Raw genomic sequence first — 24,119 nt, 5'->3', positions numbered from 1 at the left:
GGAAAAAATCTTAATGTTATGAACAAGTCAAGTTAATGTTTGATGCAAGAGCATGTTTGCAGTATAAAAATTGTCAGCTGTTAGAATCATGCTCATTCAGGTGTACATGTAGGATAGAAATATTACATAGAGGGGTCATCTCAAAAACAAACTTTAGACACTTGAAACACGAAGTGGGATTACAGCTTCTTGTGAGAAGAACATACTCAAATACTTTACTCTTCAAATTGTTTGCTAAGTGTTTTCATTGAAAACGAAAAAGTGAGTTTAAGTGGTTGAATTACAAGGGGAGTGAAGCATGGCAAATTTTCTGTTTTTACTGCCTGAAGGTCTGTAAGTTAGTAGGATGATGATGTAGACAGATCTAGACATTCCTGTCATTGTGATGTCACACACAGATAGGTAGTGTATCTAACTCTCAGTGACTACATTACTGACAGAGGTATTATAGTTTGAGTGTTGACAGTTACAGATAGACATCTCAACCCTTCCAATTTGGTACTATTTCATCATCAGTTTAGATGTTGTCCATTCGAACAGCTTGGTAGACTGGAGTCATTCAGAAGACTGGCATCTCAATAAAATCTAATAAAATAGAGTTTTGGTGTCTTAATGAAGTCTGAATTTAAGATTTATTTTTGCTGAGAAAGTTAGATTATCTTTAAATCCTGTCAGCATGTATCAATGGCTCTGTAGTTCAGAAATATTCAGAGTGGTAGAGATACATCCTACCTACTATACATTGGTTAGGACATTATAGATATACATTTATCTTTGAAGCAAAGGAATGTTAGCTATTTTTTGTAATGTATATATAACTATATTATGTTACCAGAGACCATAGAAAGGTGAGCTTGTTTTCTCTGCAGGTAACCTGCTACCTGTTACTACAGACATGATCACTGTAAACTTTTTATAACTGTGACAGGGTTAGATTGAAATGGAAGATATTCTTTCAGGAAGTTTAGGTTGTCTCTTAGCTCAAATAGGTTACCAGCCATGGATTTTAGGTAATTTGAAATAAGTGTGTGTTTTGGGAGACATTGATTCCTTCCAAAATAGCATACCTTGAAGTTTTGCAAGATTGGCAAGAAAATGGAAATATTTCCGTCAATGATCATTCCATTCTGGTTGGATTAGTATATAAAATAGTCTCGCTATGGCCTTATTAATGGAAACCAATTGTTACCTGGTCTTAAAACAATACTAATTGTACCAGGTTTTGTAAACAATACTAAAAGTTTGAGCATGTGTATAACCTAAACCATATGTAATCTACCATGTATCAGTTATACAACAATACACATCATGTTTACCTGTTGTTCGTCATTGTTTCCCATTGTAAACAAACACAGCGACATGCCTGATGGTACAATGAGGTCACGCCCAGGTGGGCAGCATCATGGTGGATTATCTCCCTTTGTCCCCTGTTAGTCATTAGTTAATATGGTGGAACAAACTACCTGTTGACCTGACAGGTCTTTTGATTTATGGCGTATTGACCGAGAAGAATTAAGATGACATGTGTTGTGGTGAATTTAAACTGTTGTAAAAATCTATAATGACAAACATTTCTGGCCTAAGGTGACCATGTACTAGTTACAACTGGAACAAACTTTTAAATTTCACACATCACAGTTTACAAATAATTGTCCTTAAGCAACCAATTGTCTATCAGGTGGGAGACACAGTAGTTTGTATATCACATTATTTCAGGCCATCGCTATATCAAAATAGAAAATTTCCGTTTCATGTAAAACTATGCATAATTCTTTCTAAATAAATGTAGAACAAAGCATTTTTACTTCGGTACTAACATTTTATCAATAATTTATCAAATTGTTCACTGATTTCCGTGGGTAAATACCTGGAAAATAGTATAAAAATCACAACACGTAAGTCCAAAACCTCGATGACAAACTGCTGATTATGTTTTAAAACTTTGTGGCCTTTTAAATCCTGACATGAAATTGTTCCATATAAGAATTATGAACAACTTCTTGTCATCCTGTTATTTTATCTTGTTTGGAGCTCTTCACTCAGATCTCAACCAATCTATATGGAAAGTGTTGTCTACACTGGCGTAGCTGTAGGGTCATTTCAAGACTCTGATACAATAGGTATAAAAGTGTTGATAGAGTTATCACCCTTTGTGCAGTGTCGTGTATGCTATATCAATTGTTGTTTTAAATCCTCTGTGGCTTCCTTACAAAGGATTATTCTCCTTTTCTGCTTTCACTTGAAATTATTTTTGAAGACTTGATACTATAGTCTGTATTTTCTCTTGACAGACAGTAGAACAGCTTTTCATATTGAATCATGATGTGCTGGGTTTGGTAATTTGTTTATTTAGGGAAAGTTTGTACGGACATTTGTCCGATATTATCCAAGCCACATGCTAGTGGTTTTATTAGTAAACTTCAAATTTCATGGTAGTTTTAACTTGAACATTTCTATGATTTGTTAATTCGTGCCAGATGTCTCTGATTTAATGGAGAGATTCACATTATTCTACACATGGTGGTGATGTCATAGGTCAAAGGTCATGCTCAAGTTCACAAGGTCATTTGTCTTTCCCCACTGCACAATGGTGTAATTGTGGAGTACTTGAACCAAATCACTGTCATATACACTGAACATCCTAGTCTGGTCACATCTTAGTCCCAGTCCTATTTGTGTATTTACTGACGGTGTAAATAACATATCCAGAAACGCATGGAGCGATTTTGTTCCCTGAGCAACATTTATTCTTCTCATGGAGTATATTATAACAAGTTAAATTTACCTTGATGTGTGTATTGTGAATTATCAGACTACAGTTAGGTGTATACATTGTAAATTAGATATATGTATAAAGTCTCTAAAAACTTAACATATCAATTACACAACCTTGTCATAATACTTCAGTAAAAAAGTTTTAAATAAATTTTCATGTAATCTTTATCACTCAAAATAATTCCTTAAAAAGTACACAGAATTTCCATTAAACGTGGTTCTTTTTATGTGAATATACATTGTTTGCCAAAAAACAAGATGTCTAAAGATAATTTTATTATTAAAGTTTATATCCTGTTCTGTTAAACATTGGCTTTTAAAGCTTCAGATTAAATACAGGAAGTGGTCTACAGAAAGGTGTTTGATGGGAAATAGAGAGATTCATTTAGAGCTATGGGAGATGACCTTGACACTGCCCTTGTGAAGAACATGACCTTGATCCTGCCCTTGTTAAGGATAGAAAGGCTTGATCCTGACTTACTTTAACAGGAATCCCTGATTAAGGAAGTGCAGACGAATTACATGTGATTACTAAGCCTGTGATGTAGTGTGACTTTATGTATGTGTAACATCAGAGGTTATAATTAAGTGTGAAGACTCCCCCTCCCCCTAAAATTGGGCTGTTATAAAAACTCTACGTCTATGATGGGGTAAAATTTGTGTCAGACACAGTTGTCTCCCTGTTCAATTTAACCTTCTGTTTTGGACAAAAATAGAATGAGGTAAAAAAAAAAGCTCGGTTCTACAGTGGTAGTGATTATCTGGTTTATGTGCCTACACCTCGGAGGACCAGAATAGCAGATAGTGGCCCATTTATATTTCTTCTCCACGCCTAGGTGAGATGTCTGACAAATACAAAATTCCTACTGAATAGCTCACACAAATGATGATGTGTTTCCTGAAATAACAGACAAGATTCTAGGTCTTAGTTCATCAGGGCCTGTTAAAGTGACAGTCATCCCCCATAACACATGTACTACAAGGAAACATCCAACTGTTGAAGTTTGCTGTCAAGGTCGTGTATTCAAGGTCAAAACTTATCCAGTGATGTGGGGAAGATGATTTATTTTGGCGGGGGTTCAGACTGTCTGTAACTCTGAGCTGCTGAGATGGGCCACATGGCTGCCACAATTTATCTGCAAATAATACTACAAATATTTAATGGGCGGTGAAGTGTGGGGAAGAAGTGCCGCCTCTGATAGACATACAGATGATACACCAAACTAATAGGATATAATATCTCTTAGGTTATTCTTAGATGTTCTTAAATGTACTTAATTAGGTTATTCTTAGATGTTCTTAAATGTACTTAATTAGTGTAGTTATATACTAGCTTTTGATGACACATCAACAGTGAAGAAATATGAAAGTTCTAATCTCTTGTTTAAGTTTTATTTGTAATGTATACAATATAGAGTACCCTTACTGGAGTAACTCATTATTTGGGGTGTACCAACCCCTTACTGGAGTAATTCAATATTTGGGGTGTACCAACCCCTTACTGGAGTAATTCAATATTTGGGGTGTACCAACCCCTTACTGGAGTAACTCATTATTTGGGGTGTACCAACCCCTTACTGGAGTAATTCAATATTTGGGGTGTACCAACCCCTTACTGGAGTAACTCATTATTTGGGGTGTACCAACCCCTTACTGGAGTAACTCATTATTTGGGGTGTACCAACCCCTTACTGGAGTAACTCATTATTTGGGGTGTACCAACCCCTTACTGGAGTAATTCAATATTTGGGGTGTACCAACCCCTTACTGGAGTAATTCAATATTTGGGGTGTACCAACCCCTTACTGGAGTAACTCATTATTTGGGGTGTACCAACCCCTTACTGGAGTAACTCATTATTTGGGGTGTACCAACCCCTTACTGGAGTAATTCAATATTTGGGGTGTACCAACCCCTTACTGGAGTAAATCATTATTTGGGGTATACCAACCCCTTACTGGAGTAACTCATTATTTGGGGTATACCAACCCCTTACTGGAGTAACTCATTGTTTGGGTGTATGTAATATACAGTACCAGCCCCTTACAGGATTGCACTCTTTATATATAAGTTGTATATAAGATTATTCACCATATTTTATGCTAAACTTCTACTTCACAGTGATGTACTCCTAGAAGTACAGAGATTATGACATGCCTGCAAAAACTTGGCCCGAAGAGATGTTTTTTGTGTAGGAAATAATAAACATCAAAACTTTAGATGATAAAATGTCAGTAAAGACAATTTATATATAACAGCAGTAAGAGACACAGCATGAAAGGCAAAGGCTGGATTGAAGTTTGGGAAGTTTTGGCCCCTCCCCAGGATTGATACAGTAATACCTAAGGACTGTATGATTGATTAGAGTTTATTCTATTGGTACAACAAAGACTGCATGTGGTACAGTCGGTGGTATGGAGCCTGCTGCTGGACCAAAGCTATTACCAGTGTACAGGGATGTTCTAACATGATGACTTTAACATATTTCATGTCTACCAAGCTATTTATTACAGTGATATGCTGTTCATTGAGTACTGAGAGCTGTTAAGGGGATGTCTCAAAACTAAATTTCAGGAATTTTACAGTCTGGTACTGCATAGATCCTGTAGAATTTTGACATGATTTATCACAATTACAGTCATTTAACCTTTAGGCTTTATCAAAATTTCTGCTTATAATAAAGTTAATTAAACCCCGTAATTGGCCCAAATCTGCTTTATTTTAAAATCCTGTGACATTTTTGGATACAACAAAATAATTCCTCCGGTCCAAGGATATTTGTTATGAGAAAAGTTTTATTGTATACACATTTTTCTCTTGGCATTTTGTTGAGAAACAAACCCAGTGTGTTTCCCCGACTCCAACCACTGAACAGGCATATTTTGGGAACAAAACAAAGTCATGTGACATGCATTTAGTTGGAAACCTGATTAAAATTTTCTACTATTCATCAGACTAAGATGGGAGTTATTTTGATCTGTTCATCATCAGAAAACAAGAGACAAGGTTTTGGTGATAACTAATGTTATAACTTTCGAGTAATTTAAGGTTTAAAATTATGATAAATCGTCACCAAATCTCAAGGGATTCAGTAATGGGTATTTTTGACATCATTTGAGATAGACTGACTTTGACTGTTATACACTGATGAAAGGGAATGACCTATGACTTTGACTGTTATACACTGATGATAGGGAATGACCTATGACTTTGAGCTAGCTACATATCCCGTGGCGCGCGGTAGCGCACCTCGGAGGATATGTAGCTAGCTACTGGTATTCATAGCCGCAATGAAAATTTAAAAAATCTATTCAATTCATATATTTACATAACCTTGATTTAAAAAATTTATATCGAGAAAACGTGAAATTTTATTAAAAGAAAAATTTGTCATGTATACGACGAAACGCCAAATTATTAGAACAGCCGGGAGATCCCGCCTATGCACCACACCATTGTTTTAATGTCGTTCCGCATTTTCCGGTCTTTTTTGTTTAATTTTGTATAAAAAAAAAAAAAGAAGTATTAAAGTAAAAATAATATTAAATACAATCATTCAATTCAAATCATATTTATTTTATGTGAACAAATTGCAACAAAAACACAATATTTTAATAATTGAAAGGCGGACTATTTTTTTGATGGCATATTAATATGACCCGATTAATCAGGTGATTTGCACGAGAGACAATGTTTTCATACAGTTTTCATAGTGTATTCATGGTCATATGTTTGTTGTTTTCACTTGGTATGTTCATATCAGCAAACCACATTAGGAATGTAAATATACACTGATGAAAGGGAATGACCTATGAGAGATCAATTATTTTGTTTCTGTGGTTTTAAATTTACTCAAATAACGTGATTTCTAATTAATTCCTATTTGTCTAAAATAAGTTTCTGCTCTCTAGGTAGTTTTATCAGTGCAGACATTTTCTGCACTCTTGGGTTTTATCAATGAAAGGGAAATAACTCCTTGATATTTGTTACATTCTGTTCCAACTTAGTCCTTTATAGAGGGGAGGTAACTCTGCTTGTCCTCGCCAGTACTGTTAACTCCAGATCTATATTAAGTTCAATCTTGATAACCTTTATGTTTTTATTAAAACAAAAATCACCCACTCACAGTATGTGTATCTCAGTTTTCTTGACATTCTTCTTTACCTTGTTTAAATTCAGAAAGAACAATTATGGAAAAGTATTTTTAATGTTTGGTTTGTGCAAAAAAAAATGGTTATTTAGCCCAGGGACTCCAAGACTTAGTCAATGAAACAAAAGGAAGTAAATGTATAATATGATGGTGTAGATGTAAAAATAAATGGTGGTGTCAAAATGACATTGATATAAGTGAATAGCCAATGTAGGGACCAGTCACTTCTCTAACATTGACTTAGGGACCAGTCACTACACTGACATTGACTTAGGGACCAGTCACTACTCTAACATCGACTTAGGGACCAGTCACTACTCTGACATTGACTTAGGGACCAGTCACTGCTCTGACATTGACTTCGGGACCAGTCACTACTCTTAACATCGACTTAGGGACCAGTCACTACTCTGACATCGACTTAGGGACCGGTCACTACTCTAACATTGACTTAGGGACTGGTCACTACTCTAACATCAACTTAGGAACCAGTCACTACTCTGACATCGACTTAGGGACCAGTCACTACTCTAACATCGACTTAGGGACCGGTCACTACTCTAACATCTACTTAGGGACCAGTCACTACTCTAACATCGTAGGGACCAGTCACTACTCTAACATCGACTTAGGGACCGGTCACTACTCTAACATCTACTTAGGGACCAGTCACTACTCTAACATCGACTTAGGGACCGGTCACTACTCTGACATCGACTTAGGGACTGGTCACTACTCTAACATTGACTAGGGACCGGTCATGACTTAGGGACCGGTCACTACTCTTACATCGACTTAGGGACCAGTCACTACTCTGACATTGACTTAGGGACCAGTCAATACTCTGACATCGACTTAGGGACCAGTCACTACTCTGGACATCGACTTAGGGACCAGTCACTACTCTGACATTGACTTAGGGACCAGTCACTACTCTGGACATCGACTTAGGGACCAGTCACTACTCTGGACATCGACTTAGGGACCAGTCACTACTCTAACATTTATCATACCTAGTATAATGTTCACGTTTACCTTAATACCAACCATCCAACTCCATTAATACCGTAATATGTGAATTATGCACACGGCTTTTAGTTTAAATGTTTTTGGCTATGTAAATTTGACATTTAATTAACATAAGCACTACAGAGCATTACCTGTGGTAGAGCATGGTATGCCGTTCATACAGTAAACCTGACATCATATGATTTATCTCCTAGGAATTGAGTTCTTTGATTATAGAAGCAGGACGATTTACACCACATTAGCATGAGAGGTTAAGGTGTACTGCTATACCTGTTCAGTTTACCTCTGATTGAAGAGCACTCAATCATAACTGATCCATTCATAACTGAATATTATTGATGAAATAAATGCAGATCACATAACTGAAAACATTCACCAGACAAGGATATGATGGTGAAGGAATGAACAAGAAACAACGGGTATGTTATTATGTTTTTAACGAAGAGTATCAAAGATTTACAAGTGATTTGCATGAACAGCCTTTTTACAAAAAACAACGAGATTACAAATACTTATTTAATGACAAGGTTCAAAGACATGTTATGTTCTGTAACAGTCATTTCGTCATGACTCTTTTACAGATAACCTTGTGAGTCAAAACTTAACTGTCAGATAACCTTGTGAGTCAAAACTTAACTGTCAGATAACCTTGTAAGTCAAAACTTAACTGTCAGGTAACCTTGTTAGTTAAAACTTAACTGTCAGATAACCTTGTAAGTTAAAACTTAACTGTCAGACCTTGTTAGTCAAAACTTAACTGTCAGATAACCTTGTAAGTCAAAACTTAACTGTCAGATAACCTTGTTAGTTAAAACTTAACTGTCAGATAACCTTGTTAGTCAAAACTTAACTGTCAGATAACCCTGTAAGTCAAAATTTAACTGTCAGGTAATCTTGTTAACCTTGTAAGTCACCTGTTAACCTTGTAAGTTACCTGTTAACCTTGTAAGTTACCTGTTAACCTTGTAAGTCACCTGTTAACCTTGTAAGTCACATGTTAACCTTGTAAGTCACCTGTTAACCTTGTAAGTCACCTGTTAACCTTGTAAGTTACCTGTTTCACCCTTCTTCTACTTCTAGAAAGTTTTGGTGTACAATGAAATACATAGGATATGATAGCAGGAATTACAGAGGTCAAAGTTCACTGTTTAAATCTAATTTCAGCATACATCACTACCACATATATTTCTAATATGTTCAATATTTATAAATGTATAGTCAATGTGAATGAGCTGTTCTCTCTTTTATTGTAATGGACCTGTCCAGAATGAATGGCAGGAGAGCTTATTGGTAAATTTGAGGGGTTAAAGGTGACAGGTGTACAGGGCAGATGATAAGTGTATTGTAATTGATCAGAATGGGTTTGTGTGTTTGTGTAGATATCCTTGAGTAGGGAGAATTATTGAATTCCGACCCAATCTGGTCGCCAAATTATCTCATTCTTATGTATTTAAGCTGAAGGAACTTTAAATAGCTCATGTAAGTGACTATGTATATAATTAAACCCTTACATATGCCTGATACAACACCATTGGCCCATTGAATGTCATCACTGATTCTGTCCCTTGAGTATTGTAAAGGAAACATAGAGGGGTTTCCATAATTCCTTAATAAGGGTTGGCTTTGTGTTCCCTCTATGAGAACTGGGAGTGACACACATTGATATCGTAGACCAGGAAATCTTTAGAGTACTTGTGAATAGCTTTCCTCTACACTTTAAAGCGGTTGACATGCAACATTTAGATTTTTTCTCAAACAGGTTTGACTTCTAGTCTACCTGTTGATAGAGTTCCCTTGAACGGAATGAGATCAAGTTTCACTGCTTTTTGCGTTTTCATTTGCACCAAGATACTCTCGGTGACAATGATGTAAAAGTATTGACATCAAAATGGCGAAAGTTTCATAAGATTTCTGGTAAATAAGACTAGCAGTTTTAGATATTATATACTGAAAGAAACTCTTCATAGCCTTAACATGCCTCGTACAATTATCCAAAATAGCCAAATTTGTGTGTCTGCCTAACAAAAGAGTAGCGTCTGTTAAGTCTCGCTCACATCATAGTCAATATGAATAGCATTAAAGTGTTACTTTGTCACTAGAATCCTGTCACTAAGATTTTGACATTTGGACCAAAACATTGTTTCAGGATGAGTTTAGTCTGGATTAATTTTCATGTGGAAACTTTGGTCAAGGTCAGAGCCTAGGTGATATTTAACAGTGTGTCATGCATTGTGATTAAAAATTAAATACTTTACTCAAAAGAGTAGAAATATTATCACAATGTCCCAAAGCAAATCTACAGAATGTTTTTCTTCATTAGAAAAGAGAACCTGTTTTGTATTAAGTTGAACCTGGTCATTGAACAACTCAAATGAGACATAGAATTTTATTTGTTTAGAATCTTATGAGATCTATTGTAATGAAAAGTGGAATACAGTGTCAAACAGACATACAAATACCACAGCCGTAACATGGAAATCTTTGGCCTGTAAACAGACAGACATATAATTCTGTGTTAACATTTTTAGCCTGGTAAACAGAAGGCACCTGTTTTTCATTTTCAAATTCTTTATTATTCCTGAGCCCCATTGTTGGACTGTCTCACCTAACCTGGAATTTAACATACATAAGAAGAGAAATACCTGGACTAATAGTGGTGTTTATCTTGTGTTATTTTCTACAGACAGGCATTATAACCAGATACAAGCTTCAGCACACATTTTTGTTTTGAGAAAATTGTAGTTTGAGCCGAGTTGGGCTGCCTGGAGACAGGTTGGGGTAGTATATATATATTGTATCCTTACATATGTTTTATACTTGTTGTATATATTTGCCATGGGGCGGTGATAATTTAAAAAAGGCTATGTTTAAGATGGAATTTATGGCTTTGATAAGGGAAGGAGAACAGGATGGGTGACGACAATGATGGGGCAGTGAGCTGTGAAGGGAATCGTACAGGTACACACATAGTAGTGGTGTGGTGGTGTCGTGTCACAGAGAGAGTGATCCACCTACCCCGCAGTACTTCTGACCACTGCAGCACTCCCAGTGGTCAAAACCTGTCCAGCCTGTAGGACCTATTGGACTGGACACTCCTCTGAAGACCGATCAGGTGTTACAGCGATACAGGATGTGTACAGGGAGGTTGAATCAGCTGACTGTATCCCCCACCTGTTGACACCTGTAATTCTATATCACAGTCTCCATGGTCAATGCCATCACTAAATCACTATCACTGGACCAGATTATTCCACTTTGAAGACGGTAATTCATACTTTCCAGCGAAATATTTTTTGTGTGTGTTCCGCAGAATTGAAGGTGACCGGGTAATGACAATGCTGGGTGCATATGGATAGGAAGTTAAATATAAATATTCATTGGAGGACAATTAGCTGACAGGTAAGGTAATAGGAATACCTGTACTGCTATAGATTGGATAAAGTTACCTTTAATGAGGCCCTGTATATACAAGAGAGACACTTCATCTAGAACATAGCCTGGTGACCAGTGTAAGATTCAGGCCACATATCGACAGATTATCCTCTTTAACCTGGACCATTGTCCAGAGCCAGGGATGTTGGTTCACCTTACAGTGTCTAATGGTCCTAAGCCCCCAGATGGAACGAGAGTTTTCTTCGTGACAGCCGATCAACCGGAATGTTCCACAAACTGATCTCTGAGTGTGTATTTACTCTGTAACCTGTGTCGGTCAGTTTGTATCACACAACCTAATCTCCTCTTTGGGAACTTGAGATGTTAAAGCGGTGTGGGAGATCTTTTTGTGGACAAAGTTACTCCGATGTTCCAGTTATCTTGTCATCTTACAGGAAGGGGAAAGTGGAAGGTCATGGCAATGAATAACTATATGATCAGACAAACTTTGTTTTAAAGTGAAGAATTTGTTTAAAGTTGATTTGACGGTCAGGAAACCACACATTCATGTTGTTTTGAGTTTGGAACTGAAGGAAGTGTTTACTCACTGTTAGGTAGGTTGTCTGGTTAGAGGCTGTGTTGACTTGTATGTTGATAGTCTGCCCAATTTGAGAGACGTTTCGAATTTAATGAGTGGTATATGTTACACACACATGGAAGTGGAAGGGTTTCGGAACGGCATCTGCAGCATCTGATCGCCTCAGAGATAAACAGCCCTATTGGAAATGAAAGTTTAAAACATCTTGAGAGTTTTGCGTTTTCGAATGTTTCAGATATCAGTTTGTTCTGGATGTATTCTTGGTGAATTGATTTTAATGTCACGATTGATGTGAAGTGAAAGTTTAAATCCGTCTGGAGTACTGCTTCATCCCTGGAAAAGTTATCTTTTATTCAATGGAAGTTTATTTATGAAAATGTGAAATGTGATCACTTGAGGGTTTTTTTCGTAATCACAAGCAAAATTTTATCTTTATTCTGCATAGGCCAGTGATATCAAAGCCTACAAGTGAAATGGTATTGAAAACCCGTTTGATAAAAAGGAGTTTTATAAACTATGAGGTTGTATGATAGTGTATTTATAATGAGATCTGGGATGGTACATATGTGGTGACCGAAGACAACACAGTTTTAAGAGATAGCCGCTGGGAATACTTGGAATAATTAATGCGTTCCACATTCGTACACATATTGTTTTATAAATTTGAAATGAATTCCATCTAAAGAGAATCAGGGAATGCCTTCAGTGAAGTGAATCTGACCATGGCAACAACTCTCACTCGTAAATTTAGCCCGAGGCAGAAGACAAATCCAGCAAATTTGAATCACACCAAGCGATTACGACGGGTGAGTAACATTTTTATCCCAGGTCAGACCTGACCTCATCAGTGACACAATGAATCCTAGTGTTCTCTACTCATCATCATACCTGGCCAGTTTCACCTTGTCAGTTTTACCTGGTCAGTTTCACCTGCCCTGTTTTACCTGGTTAGTTACACCTGGGGCTTATGTGTAATATGACATTAATGGGGCAGCATTGTCAGCTTCTGGTAGTGGTATAGATATGATAGATATTTACCATTGTACACATTATTATATCTGGTAGTGGTATAGATATTTACCATTGTACACATTATTATATCTGGTAGTGGTATAGATATGGTAGATATTTACCATTGTACACATTATTATATCTGGTAGTGGTATAGATATTTACCATTGTACACATTATTATATCTGGTAGTGGTATAGATATTTACCATTGTACACATTATTGTTGGGTTTTACATAAGCACATATAGAAATAAACAGCCTATCACTATTGCTCTTCAATCAAATTACCTACATATGTAATATCATGTTCCTACAATAAGCTCACCCCTCGGAGTCCGAGTCCCTTATTACAGGATGAATACTGTATTAGGTTTAATTGTTACTAAAAGTGGGTACAATATGTAACAAGAAATGTTAACAATGTTTTAAACCTGTTGTGGCTGTTACATCATTACCACCTGTAATGTGTTATAACAGACAGGTTACCAGTGTTTTATCAGTTACAACAGAACTGTGTAGCTTTCACCACAACTATATCTGTTAATCATCACTTATGTTGCTTCAGAATTCAGTTTCTATATATAAATGTTAAACACAAGTTTTTGTGAAACAATTCAAATTACCTTTGAGGATGCCCTTCACACTGATAAATAAACAGCTTTGTAATTGTAAACAGAGATGTGACCTACTCATGGGTTCTGTAATTACTTAATTAATTACAGGTATGAGTGGCCAGTAGGTGCTCTATTAGTACAGCTACAGTATCTGATAGGACTGAGATTGTTTGGGGATAACAGCAATGTGTTCTGTGTGTGTTTTAGTTGTCTATGTAGGTGTTCTCCAGTGTATCCTGTGTGTGTTTTAGTTGTCTATGTAGAGGTGTTCCCCAGTGTATCCTGTGTGTGTTTTAGTTGTCTTTGTAGAGGTGTTCTCCAGTGTGTCCTGTGTGTGTTTTAGTTGTCTATGTAGAGGTGTTCCCCAGTGTGTCCTGTGTGTGTTTTAGTTGTCTATGTAGGTGTTCCCCAGTGTGTCCTGTGTGTGTTTTAGTTGTCTATGTAGAGGTGTTCTCCAGTGTATCCTGTGTGTGTTTTAGTTGTCTTTGTAGAGGTGTTCTCCAGTGTGTTCTGTGTGTGTTTTAGTTGTCTATGTAGAGGTGTTCCCCAGTGTATCCTGGTGTGTTTTAGTTGTCTATGTAGAGGTGTTCTCCAGTGTATCCTGTGTGTGTTTTAGTTGTCTATGTAGAGGTGTTCCCCAGTGTATCCTGTGTGTGTTTTAGTTGTCTATGTAGAGGTGTTCTCCAGTGTATCCTGTGTGTGTTTTAGTTGTCTATGTAGAGGTGTTCCCCAGTGTGTCCTGTGTGTGTTTTAGTTGTCTATGTAGAGGTGTTCTCCAGTGTATCCTGTGTGTGTTTTAGTTGTCTATGTAGGTGTTCCCCAGTGTATCCTGTGTGTGTTTTAGTTGTCTATGAAGGTGTTCCCCAGTGTATCCTGTGTGTGTTTTAGTTGTCTATGTAGAAGTGTTCCCCAGTGTGTCCTGTGTGTTTTAGTTGTCTATGTAGAGGTGTTCCCCAGTGTATCCTGTGTGTGTTTTAGTTGTCTATGTAGGTGTTCCCCAGTGTATCCTGTGTGTGTTTTAGTTGTCTATGTAGAGGTGTTCCCCAGTGTATCCTGTGTGTGTTTTAGTTGTCTATGTAGGTGTTCCCCAGTGTATCCTGTGTGTGTTTTAGTTGTCTATGTAGAGGTGTTCCCCAGTGTATCCTGGTGTGTTTTAGTTGTCTATGTAGAGGTGTTCTCCAGTGTATCCTGTGTGTGTTTTAGTTGTCTATGTAGAGGTGTTCTCCAGTGTATCCTGTGTGTGTTTTAGTTGTCTATGTAGAGGTGTTCTCCAGTGTGTCCTGTGTGTGTTTTAGTTGTCTATGTAGAGGTGTTCCCCAGTGTATCCTGTGTGTGTTTTAGTTGTCTATGTAGAGGTGTTCTCCAGTGTATCCTGTGTGTGTTTTAGTTGTCTATGTAGAGGTGTTCCCCAGTGTGTCCTGTGTGTGTTTTAGTTGTCTATGTAGAGGTGTTCTCCAGTGTATCCTGTGTGTGTTTTAGTTGTCTATGTAGGTGTTCCCCAGTGTATCCTGTGTGTGTTTTAGTTGTCTATGAAGGTGTTCCCCAGTGTATCCTGTGTGTGTTTTAGTTGTCTATGTAGAAGTGTTCCCCAGTGTGTCCTGTGTGTTTTAGTTGTCTATGTAGGTGTTCCCCAGTGTGTCCTGTGTGTGTTTTAGTTGTCTATGTAGAGGTGTTCTCCAGTGTATCCTGTGTGTGTTTTAGTTGTCTATGTAGAGGTGTTCCCCAGTGTGTTCTGTGTGTGTTTTAGTTGTCTATGTAGAGGTGTTCCCCAGTGTATCCTGTGTGTGTTTTAGTTGTCTATGTAGGTGTTCCCCAGTGTATCCTGTGTGTGTTTTAGTTGTCTATGTAGAGGTGTTCCCCAGTGTATCCTGTGTGTGTTTTAGTTGTCTATGTAGAGGTGTTCCCCAGTGTATCCTGTGTGTGTTTTAGTTGTCTATGTAGAGGTGTTCCCCAGTGTATCCTGTGTGTGTTTTAGTTGTCTATGTAGAGGTGTTCCCCAGTGTGTCCTGTGTGTGTTTTAGTTGTCTATGTGGAGGTGTTCCCCAGTGTATCCTGTGTGTGTTTTAGTTGTCTATGTAGGTGTTCCCCAGTGTATCCTGTGTGTGTTTTAGTTGTCTATGTAGAGGTGTTCTCCAGTGTGTCCTGTGCGTGTATATGTAGAGGTGTTCTCCAGTGTGTCCTGTGTGTGTTTTAGTTGTCTATGTAGAGGTGTTCTCCAGTGTGTCCTGTGTGTGTTTTAGTTGTCTATGTAGAGGTGTTCTCCAGTGTGTTCTGTGTGTGTTTTAGTTGTCTATATAGAGGTGTTCTCCAGTGTGTTCTGTGTGTGTTTTAGTTGTCTATGTAGAGGTGTTCTCCAGTGTGTCCTGTGTGTGTTTTAGTTGTCTATGTAGAGGTGTTCCCCAGTGTATCCTGTGTGTGTTTTAGTTGTCTATGTAGAGGTGTTCCCCAGTGTGTTCTGTGTGTGTTTTAGTTGTCTATGTAGAGGTGTTCTCCAGTGTGTCCTGTGTGTGTTTTAGTTGTCTATGTAGAGGTGTTCTCCAGTGTGTCCTGTGTGTGTTTTAGTTGTCTATGTAGAGGTGTTCCCCAGTGTGTCCTGTGTGTGTTTTAGTTGTCTATGTAGAGGTGTTCCCCAGTGTGTCCTGTGTGTGTTTTAGTTGTCTATGTGTAGAGGTACATTGTGTTTTGTTTCAGTTTCAGGTTTCCAGATTTAGTTTAAATTAGAGAATATAGAACCAGGAAATTATTTATGTTAGTTCCATATAATTAACCTCAGGTCTTTTATACTGTCTTACATAATCTAACCTAACACATGTTGTAAGGAAGAAATGTTGATAGAGTAGGAGACTGTAGGACTGTCACATTATGTGGAAATTGTAATTAGAGACAGTACCATATTGCAATAATTTTTATGAAGCTCATTATTGTTGTTTCCGTGAGATGTTTCCTATACAGTATTATAGGGTCCCTAAGATATGTATACAACAGGCTGCTACTAGAAGTGACAGGAATCTGCAGAAATTGCATGCATAATGGTTCATCAGTTTCATTAAATGTTAAACCTTTATGACTTGTAATATCAAAAGTTATACTTCACAGTTAGGTTGTACTTCTCTCAAGCCACAAATTATAAGAGACTGTGGTCAGTTAGGTTGTATTTTCCTAAGTCACAAATTATAAAATACGGTAGTCAGTAAGGTTGTACTTCTCTCAAGCTAATAAGACACTGGTCAGTTATTCTCTCAAGCCACTAAGACACTGGTCAGTTATTCTCTCAAGCCACTAAGACACTGGTCAGTTATTCTCTCAAGCCAATAAGACACTGGTCAGTTATTCTCTCAAGCCACTAAGACACTGGTCAGTTATTCTCTCAAGCCAATAAGACACTGGTCAGTTATTCTCTCAAGCCAATAAGACACTGGTCAGTTATTCTCTCAAGCCAATAAGACACTGGTCAGTTATTAGGTCATCTGACCCAAAGGGTCAGGATGACCTATAGTCATCGTGCTTCGTCCGTCGTCGTCCGCCGTCCGCCGTGCGCCGTGCGCCGTCCGTAAACTTTTTCTTTCAAAACGCTACTCCTCCTTAACGCTTGGGTGGATTACTTCCAAATTTGGTTTGAAGCATCATTGGGAGAGGGCAATCATATTTTATATAAATGAGGCTGGTCTGACCCCTGGGGCCAGAAGGGCGGGGCCCCAAAAAGGGAACTTAGGTGAATATTACTATAAAATCCTACTCCTGCTTTACCCTTGGGTGGATTACAACTAAATTTGGTGTGAAACATCATTGGGGGAGGGCGGTCATATTTTATATAAATGAAGTTGGTGTGACCCCTGGGGCCTGAGGGGCGGGGCCCCAAATGGGGAACTTTGATGAAATTTTGCTATAAAATCCTACTCCTCCTTAACCCTTTGGTGGATTTCAACCAGATATTGTGTGAAACATCATTTGGGGAGGGTGATCATATTTTATATAAATGAGGCTGGTGTGACCCCTAGGGCCTGAGGGGTGGGGCCCCAAATGGGGAACTTTGATGAAATTTTGCTATAAAATCCTACTCCTCCTTAACCCTTTAGTGGATTTCAACCAGATATGTTGTGAAACATCATTTGGGGAGGGCAGTCATATTTTATATAAATGAGGCTAGTGTGACCCCTGGGGCCTGATGGGCGGGGCCCCAAATGGGGAACTTTGATGAAATTTTGCTATAAAATCCTACTCCTCCTTAACCCTTTAGTGGATTTCAACCAGATATGTTGTGAAACATCATTTGGGGAGGGCGGTCATATTTTATTTAAATGAGGCTGGTTTGACCCCTAGGGCCAGAGGTGCGGGGCCCCAAAAGGGCAACTTTGATGAAATTTTGCTTTAAAATACTACTCCTCCAAAACCCAAAAGTAGATTATTACAAAATTTGGTGTGGAACATCGTTGGAGGAGGACAATCATATTTTATATAAACGAGGCTGGTCTGACCCCAGGGGCCAGAGGGGCCGGGCCCCAAATAGGGAACTTTGGTGGATATTTGCTATAAAATCCTACTCCCCCTTTACCCTTTGGTGGATTTCAACAAGATATGGTGTGAAACATCATTGGGGGAGGGTGGTCATATTTTATATAAATGAGGCTGGTGTGGCCCCTGGGGCTAGAAGGGCAGGGCCCCAAAAGGGGAACTTTGATGAAATTTTGCTTCAAAATACTACTCCTCCTAACCCCCATAGTGAATTATTACCAAATTTGGTGTGAAACATCATTGGAGGAGGACAATCATATCTTATATAAATGAGGCTGGTTTGACCCCTAGGGCCAGAGGGACGGGGCCCCAAAAGGGGAATTTTGGTGAATTTTTGCTATAAATCCTACTTCTCTCTAACCCTTGGGTGGATTAATACGAAATATGGTGTGAAACATCCTTTGGGAAGGGTGGTCATATTTTATATAAGCGAGGCTAGTGTGACCCCCGGGGCCTGAGGGGCAGGGCCCCAAAAGGGGAACTTTGGTGAATATTTGCTGTTAAATCCTAATCCTCCCTAACCTTTTGGTGGATTACAACCTAATTTGATGTGAAACATAAGGTGACGGCAATCATATTTTTTAATGAGACAGGTCTGACCCCTGGGGAAAAAAAGATGGGGCAAAAGGAGCGCTTAGGTTAAACATTTCTTAAAAATGCAATTCCTCCTTAATGCCTTAATTGATTACAACCATATTTAGTATGAAACATCATTGGGGAAAGGCAATCCTAATTGATATAAATGAGTCTTGTCTGACCCATTGAGACAGAGGGGCATGCCCCAAAAATGGGAACTTGGCTAAAATTTTGTTTTATGATGCTGCTCTTCCTGCACAAGCTAAATGGATAAAAACCAAATTTGATCTAAAACATAACTGGCTGAGATAAATAATTTATGGTAATAATGCTGGATTGAGGGGTGTGTCCCTGCTGTAAGTGTAAGTGTTTGTCAGATGACCGTTAAGGCCCATGGGCCTCTTGTTCTCTCAAGCCACTAAGTTACAGTGAATTAAGAATAGAAAGGGTGCTTTATTTCACAACAGTATTATTTTCCAAGCCACTGTCTCTTAAAGGCAGGAGGAAAATTGCAGGCGCACTTCTTAAGCAACTGTCAAGATATAATCTTCTAAATAAAACTGGTTTGAAGATTACAGATTGAAACACCTCTATTGGAACACCCTTACCTATCGTCTCTATTGGAACACCCTTACCTATCGTCTCTATTGGAACACCCTTACCTATCGTCTCTATTGGAACACCCTTACCTATCGTCTCTATTGGAACACCCTTACCTATCGTCTCTATTGGAACACCCTTACCTATCGCCTCTATTGGAACACCCTTACCTATCGTCTCTATTGGAACACCCTTACCTATCGTCTCTATTGGAACACCCTTACCTATCGTCTCTATTGGAACACCCTTACCTATCGTCTCTATTGGAACACCCTTACCTATCGTCTCTATTGGAACACCCTTACCTATCGTCTCTATTGGAACACCCTTACCTATCGTCTCTATTGGAACACCCTTACCTATCGTCTCTATTGGAACACCCTTACCTATCGTCTCTATTGGAACACCCTTACCTATCGTCCATCAGCTGGTTTGTATCTGATTGTACACAAGGGGGCACAAGTGCTATGAATTGCTTCTCAACAGCTTATGAACCTAGATGATTTGGATAACAAGGGCTCCTCAAGATCAACAAGAGTCTACATGATCAGGATGCTAGAGGTCTTCTCAATGTTTGTTCACAGCACACTTAATAACATGTCTTTTTTGTTGGAGATTTTATAGTTAATTTCAAGATAAAAATTCTTAAGATTTTGCTGGATCATTTCATACATGTGCCTGACTTAGAATTATTGGTAATATCAGATCGGGGGCCACATAAATCTGGATTAATGTGGTTTGCCTTTTCAGCATATTTCATACCATAAAAGGTTCATTAACTACAATCCATTGTTATACAAATTCAAGTCATGATCTATGACGGAATTATCACATAGGTTGGATTAATTAACATATTTTAATAAATTGTTTTATTATCTTAATTGAATGTACCTGTATCTTTGGGAATGATAATCTTAATGAGATTCCACTTTTTAACATAACCATAAATCAGAGTGGTGGTAAATTGTTGTTACTGAGTTGTAAAATACAGATTAGGGATTTTAATTTGTTTCCAATGTACCTTTGCCTTGGTCTATGTGAACTTGATTACAGGGTTGAATAGGACACTGAGAAACCTGATATACTACAAAACAGTGGGCACTAGATCTTCATAATAAACTGTTAAAATACATAGCACCCTGATACAGCAAGACTGTTATATAAAAGTTATATTTGATCAATTTGGTGAACAGTTTATACTATTTTGACAATAATGGAGTAGTACACAGTGACCTAATCGTGTTTGATCTCTGGGATGACCTGGTCCATCCCCCGATGTAAAAGGAATGTCAGACATCTGTTGGTCCTGATAAGTTAATCCCCCATCAGTAACTTACAGTCAAATCATAAGACAAGCGTGACCTGGTTTTTTTTCTTGTTCACAATAAAAACAAATTGTTGTGTCAATTTAATGTTGATCTATCATCATGCGTAGGAACTAAAGAGGAGATTCTTGTACAGGTGTAAACACATGTGTACAGGTGTGTACAGACTGACAATTATCTACGGGTATAAACACATGTGTACAGGTGTGTAAAGACTGACAATTATCTACGGGTATAAACACATGTGTACAGGTGTGTACAGACTAATGAGTATATCGTCGTTGTATTAAAACAAATATAATTAGCTCCTGTACATCACACACCAGTCCTCAGCTCCTGTACATCACACACCAGTCCTCAGCTCCTGTACATCACACACCAGTCCTCAGCTCCTGTACACCACACACCAGTCCTCAGCTCCTGTACATCACACACCAGTCCTCAGCTCCTGTACATCACACACCAGTCCTCAGCTCCTGTACATCACACGCCAGTCCTCAGCTCCTGTACATCACACACCAGTCTTCAGCTCCTGTACACCACACACCAGTCCTCAGCTCCTGTACATCACACACCAGTCCTCAGCCCCTGTACATCACACACCAGTCCTCAGCTCCTGTACATCACACACCAGTCCTCAGCTCCTGTACATCACACACCAGTCCTCAGCTCCTGTACATCACACACCAGTCCTCGGCTCCTGTACATCACACACCAGTCCTCAGCTCCTGTACATCACACACCAGTCCTCAGCTCCTGTACATCACACACCAGTCCTCAGCTCCTGTACATCACACACCAGTCCTCAGCTCCTGTACATCACACACCAGTCCTCAGCTCCTGTACACCACACACCAGTCCTCAGCTCCTGTACACCACACACCAGTCCTCAGCTCCTGTACATCACACACCAGTCCTCAGCTCCTGTACACCACACACCAGTCCTCAGCTCCTGTACATCACACACCAGTCCTCAGCCCCTGTACACCACACACCAGTCCTCAGCTCCTGTACATCACACACCAGTCCTCAGCTCCTGTACATCACACACCAGTCCTCAGCTCCTGTACATCACACACCAGTCCTCAGCTCCTGTACATCACACGTCAGTCCTCAGCTCCTGTACATGAAACACCAGTCCTCAGCTCCTGTACATCACACACCAGTCCTCAGCTCCTGTACATCACACACCAGTCCTCAGCTCCTGTACATCAAACGTCAGTCCTCAGCTCCTGTACATCACACACCAGTCCTCAGCTCCTGTACATCACACACCAGTCCTCAGCTCCTGTACATCACACACCATTCCTCGGCTCCTGTACATCACACACCAGTCCTCGGCTCCTGTACATCACACACCAGTCCTCGGCTCCTGTACATCACACACCAGTCCTCGGCTCCTGTACATCACACACCAGTCCTCAGCTCCTGTACATCACACGCCAGTCCTCAGCTCCTGTACATCACACGCCAGTCCTCAGCTCCTGTACATCACACGCCAGTCCTCAGCTCCTGTACATCACACGCCAGTCCTCAGCTCCTGTACATCACACACCAGTCCTCAGCCCCTGTACATCACACACCAGTCCTCAGCTCCTGTACATCACACGTCAGTCCTCAGCTCCTGTACACCACACGCCAGTCCTCGGCTCCTGTACATCACACGTCAGTCCTCATCTCCTGTACATCACACACCAGTCCTCGGCTCCTGTACATCACACACCAGTCCTCAGCTCCTGTACATCAAACGTCAGTCCTCAGCTCCTGTACATCACACACCAGTCCTCGGCTCCTGTACATCACACACCAGTCCTCAGCTCCTGTACACCACACACCAGTCCTCAGCTCCTGTACATCACACACCAGTCCTCAGCTCCTGTACATCACACACCAGTCCTCAGCTCCTGTACATCACACACCAGTCCTCGGCTCCTGTACATCACACACCAGTCCTCAGCTCCTGTACATCACACACCAGTCCTCAGCTCCTGTACATCACACATCAGTCCTCGGCTCCTGTACATCACACACCAGTCCTCAGCTCCTGTACACCACACACCAGTCCTCGGCTCCTGTACACCACACACCAGTCCTCAGCTCCTGTACATCACACACCAGTCCTCAGCTCCTGTACATCACACACCAGTCCTCAGCTCCTGTACATCACACACCAGTCCTCAGCTCCTGTACACCACACACCAGTCCTCAGCTCATGTACATCAAACGTCAGTCCTCAGCTCCTGTACATCACACACCAGTCCTCAGCTCCTGTACATCACACACCAGTCCTCAGCCCCTGTACATCACACACCAGTCCTCAGCTCCTGTATATTTTATCATATGTCAGTCCTCATATGTTAAAGAGTCTCCCTGAACATTCTATTCTGCTCTCTGCAAAATGTGTTTCATATATTTTAACATGATGATTTGACCTTAGAATAATAAAATCAGCCAATCTCAACAATTAGATCTTTACTGAAAAGGAACAGAGGCCAAAACATATATTCTATACTTAATGAATATTTCAATAGGTTTAGAATCTGTTGATTGAACTGCTTTTTTGAATCAAATATCCTTGAATCTTTAATAAGTTTATCGATTCTACCCAAATGTTGAAGAACCAGGAATGAAGAGACTAGAATTGTTAGTAGGTCGATATAAAGATCTACCTGAGTAACTCCCCCTATAATCAAGTTTTTACCGACCAATAAATCTGCTTGTATGGTTTATGAGGGGGTGTTATAGTCAAGTGTTTTGTCACTTTATTTAGTTACCCTTGCTGACCCACTTCTGTGTGTGGTCAGTCCCCGAAAATACCAAACATACACTGGCCTGCTGGACAGGGACAGAAAGGCAGTGACCAAACCCAGGAGGGGGCGTGTAGACATTGTCGACCTCGATGGGGGCGTATATTGGCAGAAGGTCTCTCATGTTGGTAGAGGGTTTTACAAACTTAAGCACATGTAAAAACAGTGACCTTGCTCCTGAGAGAATCTGTGTTAGGTAAACGTTTCCATTGATAGGCACAATGAGGGGACTGGTCTGATATTGATACTTGGTACAGTATCGTATGTCCCCAGTATAGGGAAGGACATAACTAGGCGCACCTGACCCGTGTGACAGGTAAAAAAGTCTTCCTACTTACCATTGTGTACAGGTATAGATAAAACTATCCGATTGCTTTGCAAGCTACTGGTCGGGTCAGAGAGACATTCTGATTGTCACTGCTGCATACTCCGTGATACTCATAGGCCAACCTCACCTGGAGTGGATGTTTGGACGATTTCATTGACAAGTTTGGTGTTAGCTGATTTTGGAAGTGGTTTTTATTTACCATTAATCCCAGCAGAAAGTTTGTGTACACAGTCCTGTTCTAATCCACATGAATTGAAGGGTAGAGCCTTGGCCAGGCAGGTAAAACAACATGGAACACGTACCTACATATTCATGCACAATCTTAACTCACCTGGAGCTGATTTACATAGGTTTTTAATTACAGGACATGGTTTGATGTCGTTAGTGGCCAGATAGCTTGGTATGATGCTGGTCCTATCA

At 39.5% G+C, this 24,119-nt stretch overlaps 1 protein-coding gene across 4 annotated transcripts in view; it reads left to right on the top strand.

The window, feature by feature from the left end:
- Positions 1 to 24,119, top strand: part of LOC117333246 (unconventional myosin-XVIIIa-like) — a 135,720-nt gene that overhangs the window by 11,530 nt on the left and 100,071 nt on the right. Inside the window, exon 1 of one of the 4 annotated variants that reach the window (XM_033892454.1) lies at positions 10,947 to 12,730. The exons of the other annotated variants lie outside the window; for them this stretch is intronic. Coding sequence (XP_033748345.1) covers positions 12,647 to 12,730 — 84 coding nt within the window. The 5' untranslated portion in view covers positions 10,947 to 12,646. Of the gene's footprint in view, positions 1 to 10,946; positions 12,731 to 24,119 lie in introns of those variants that run through there. 4 annotated transcript variants of the gene reach the window in all.

Source organism: Pecten maximus, chromosome 8 (genome assembly GCF_902652985.1).
Source record: "Pecten maximus chromosome 8, xPecMax1.1, whole genome shotgun sequence".
Classification (NCBI taxonomy): domain Eukaryota; kingdom Metazoa; phylum Mollusca; class Bivalvia; order Pectinida; family Pectinidae; genus Pecten; species Pecten maximus.
This window is presented reverse-complemented; position numbering and strand designations above follow the sequence as displayed.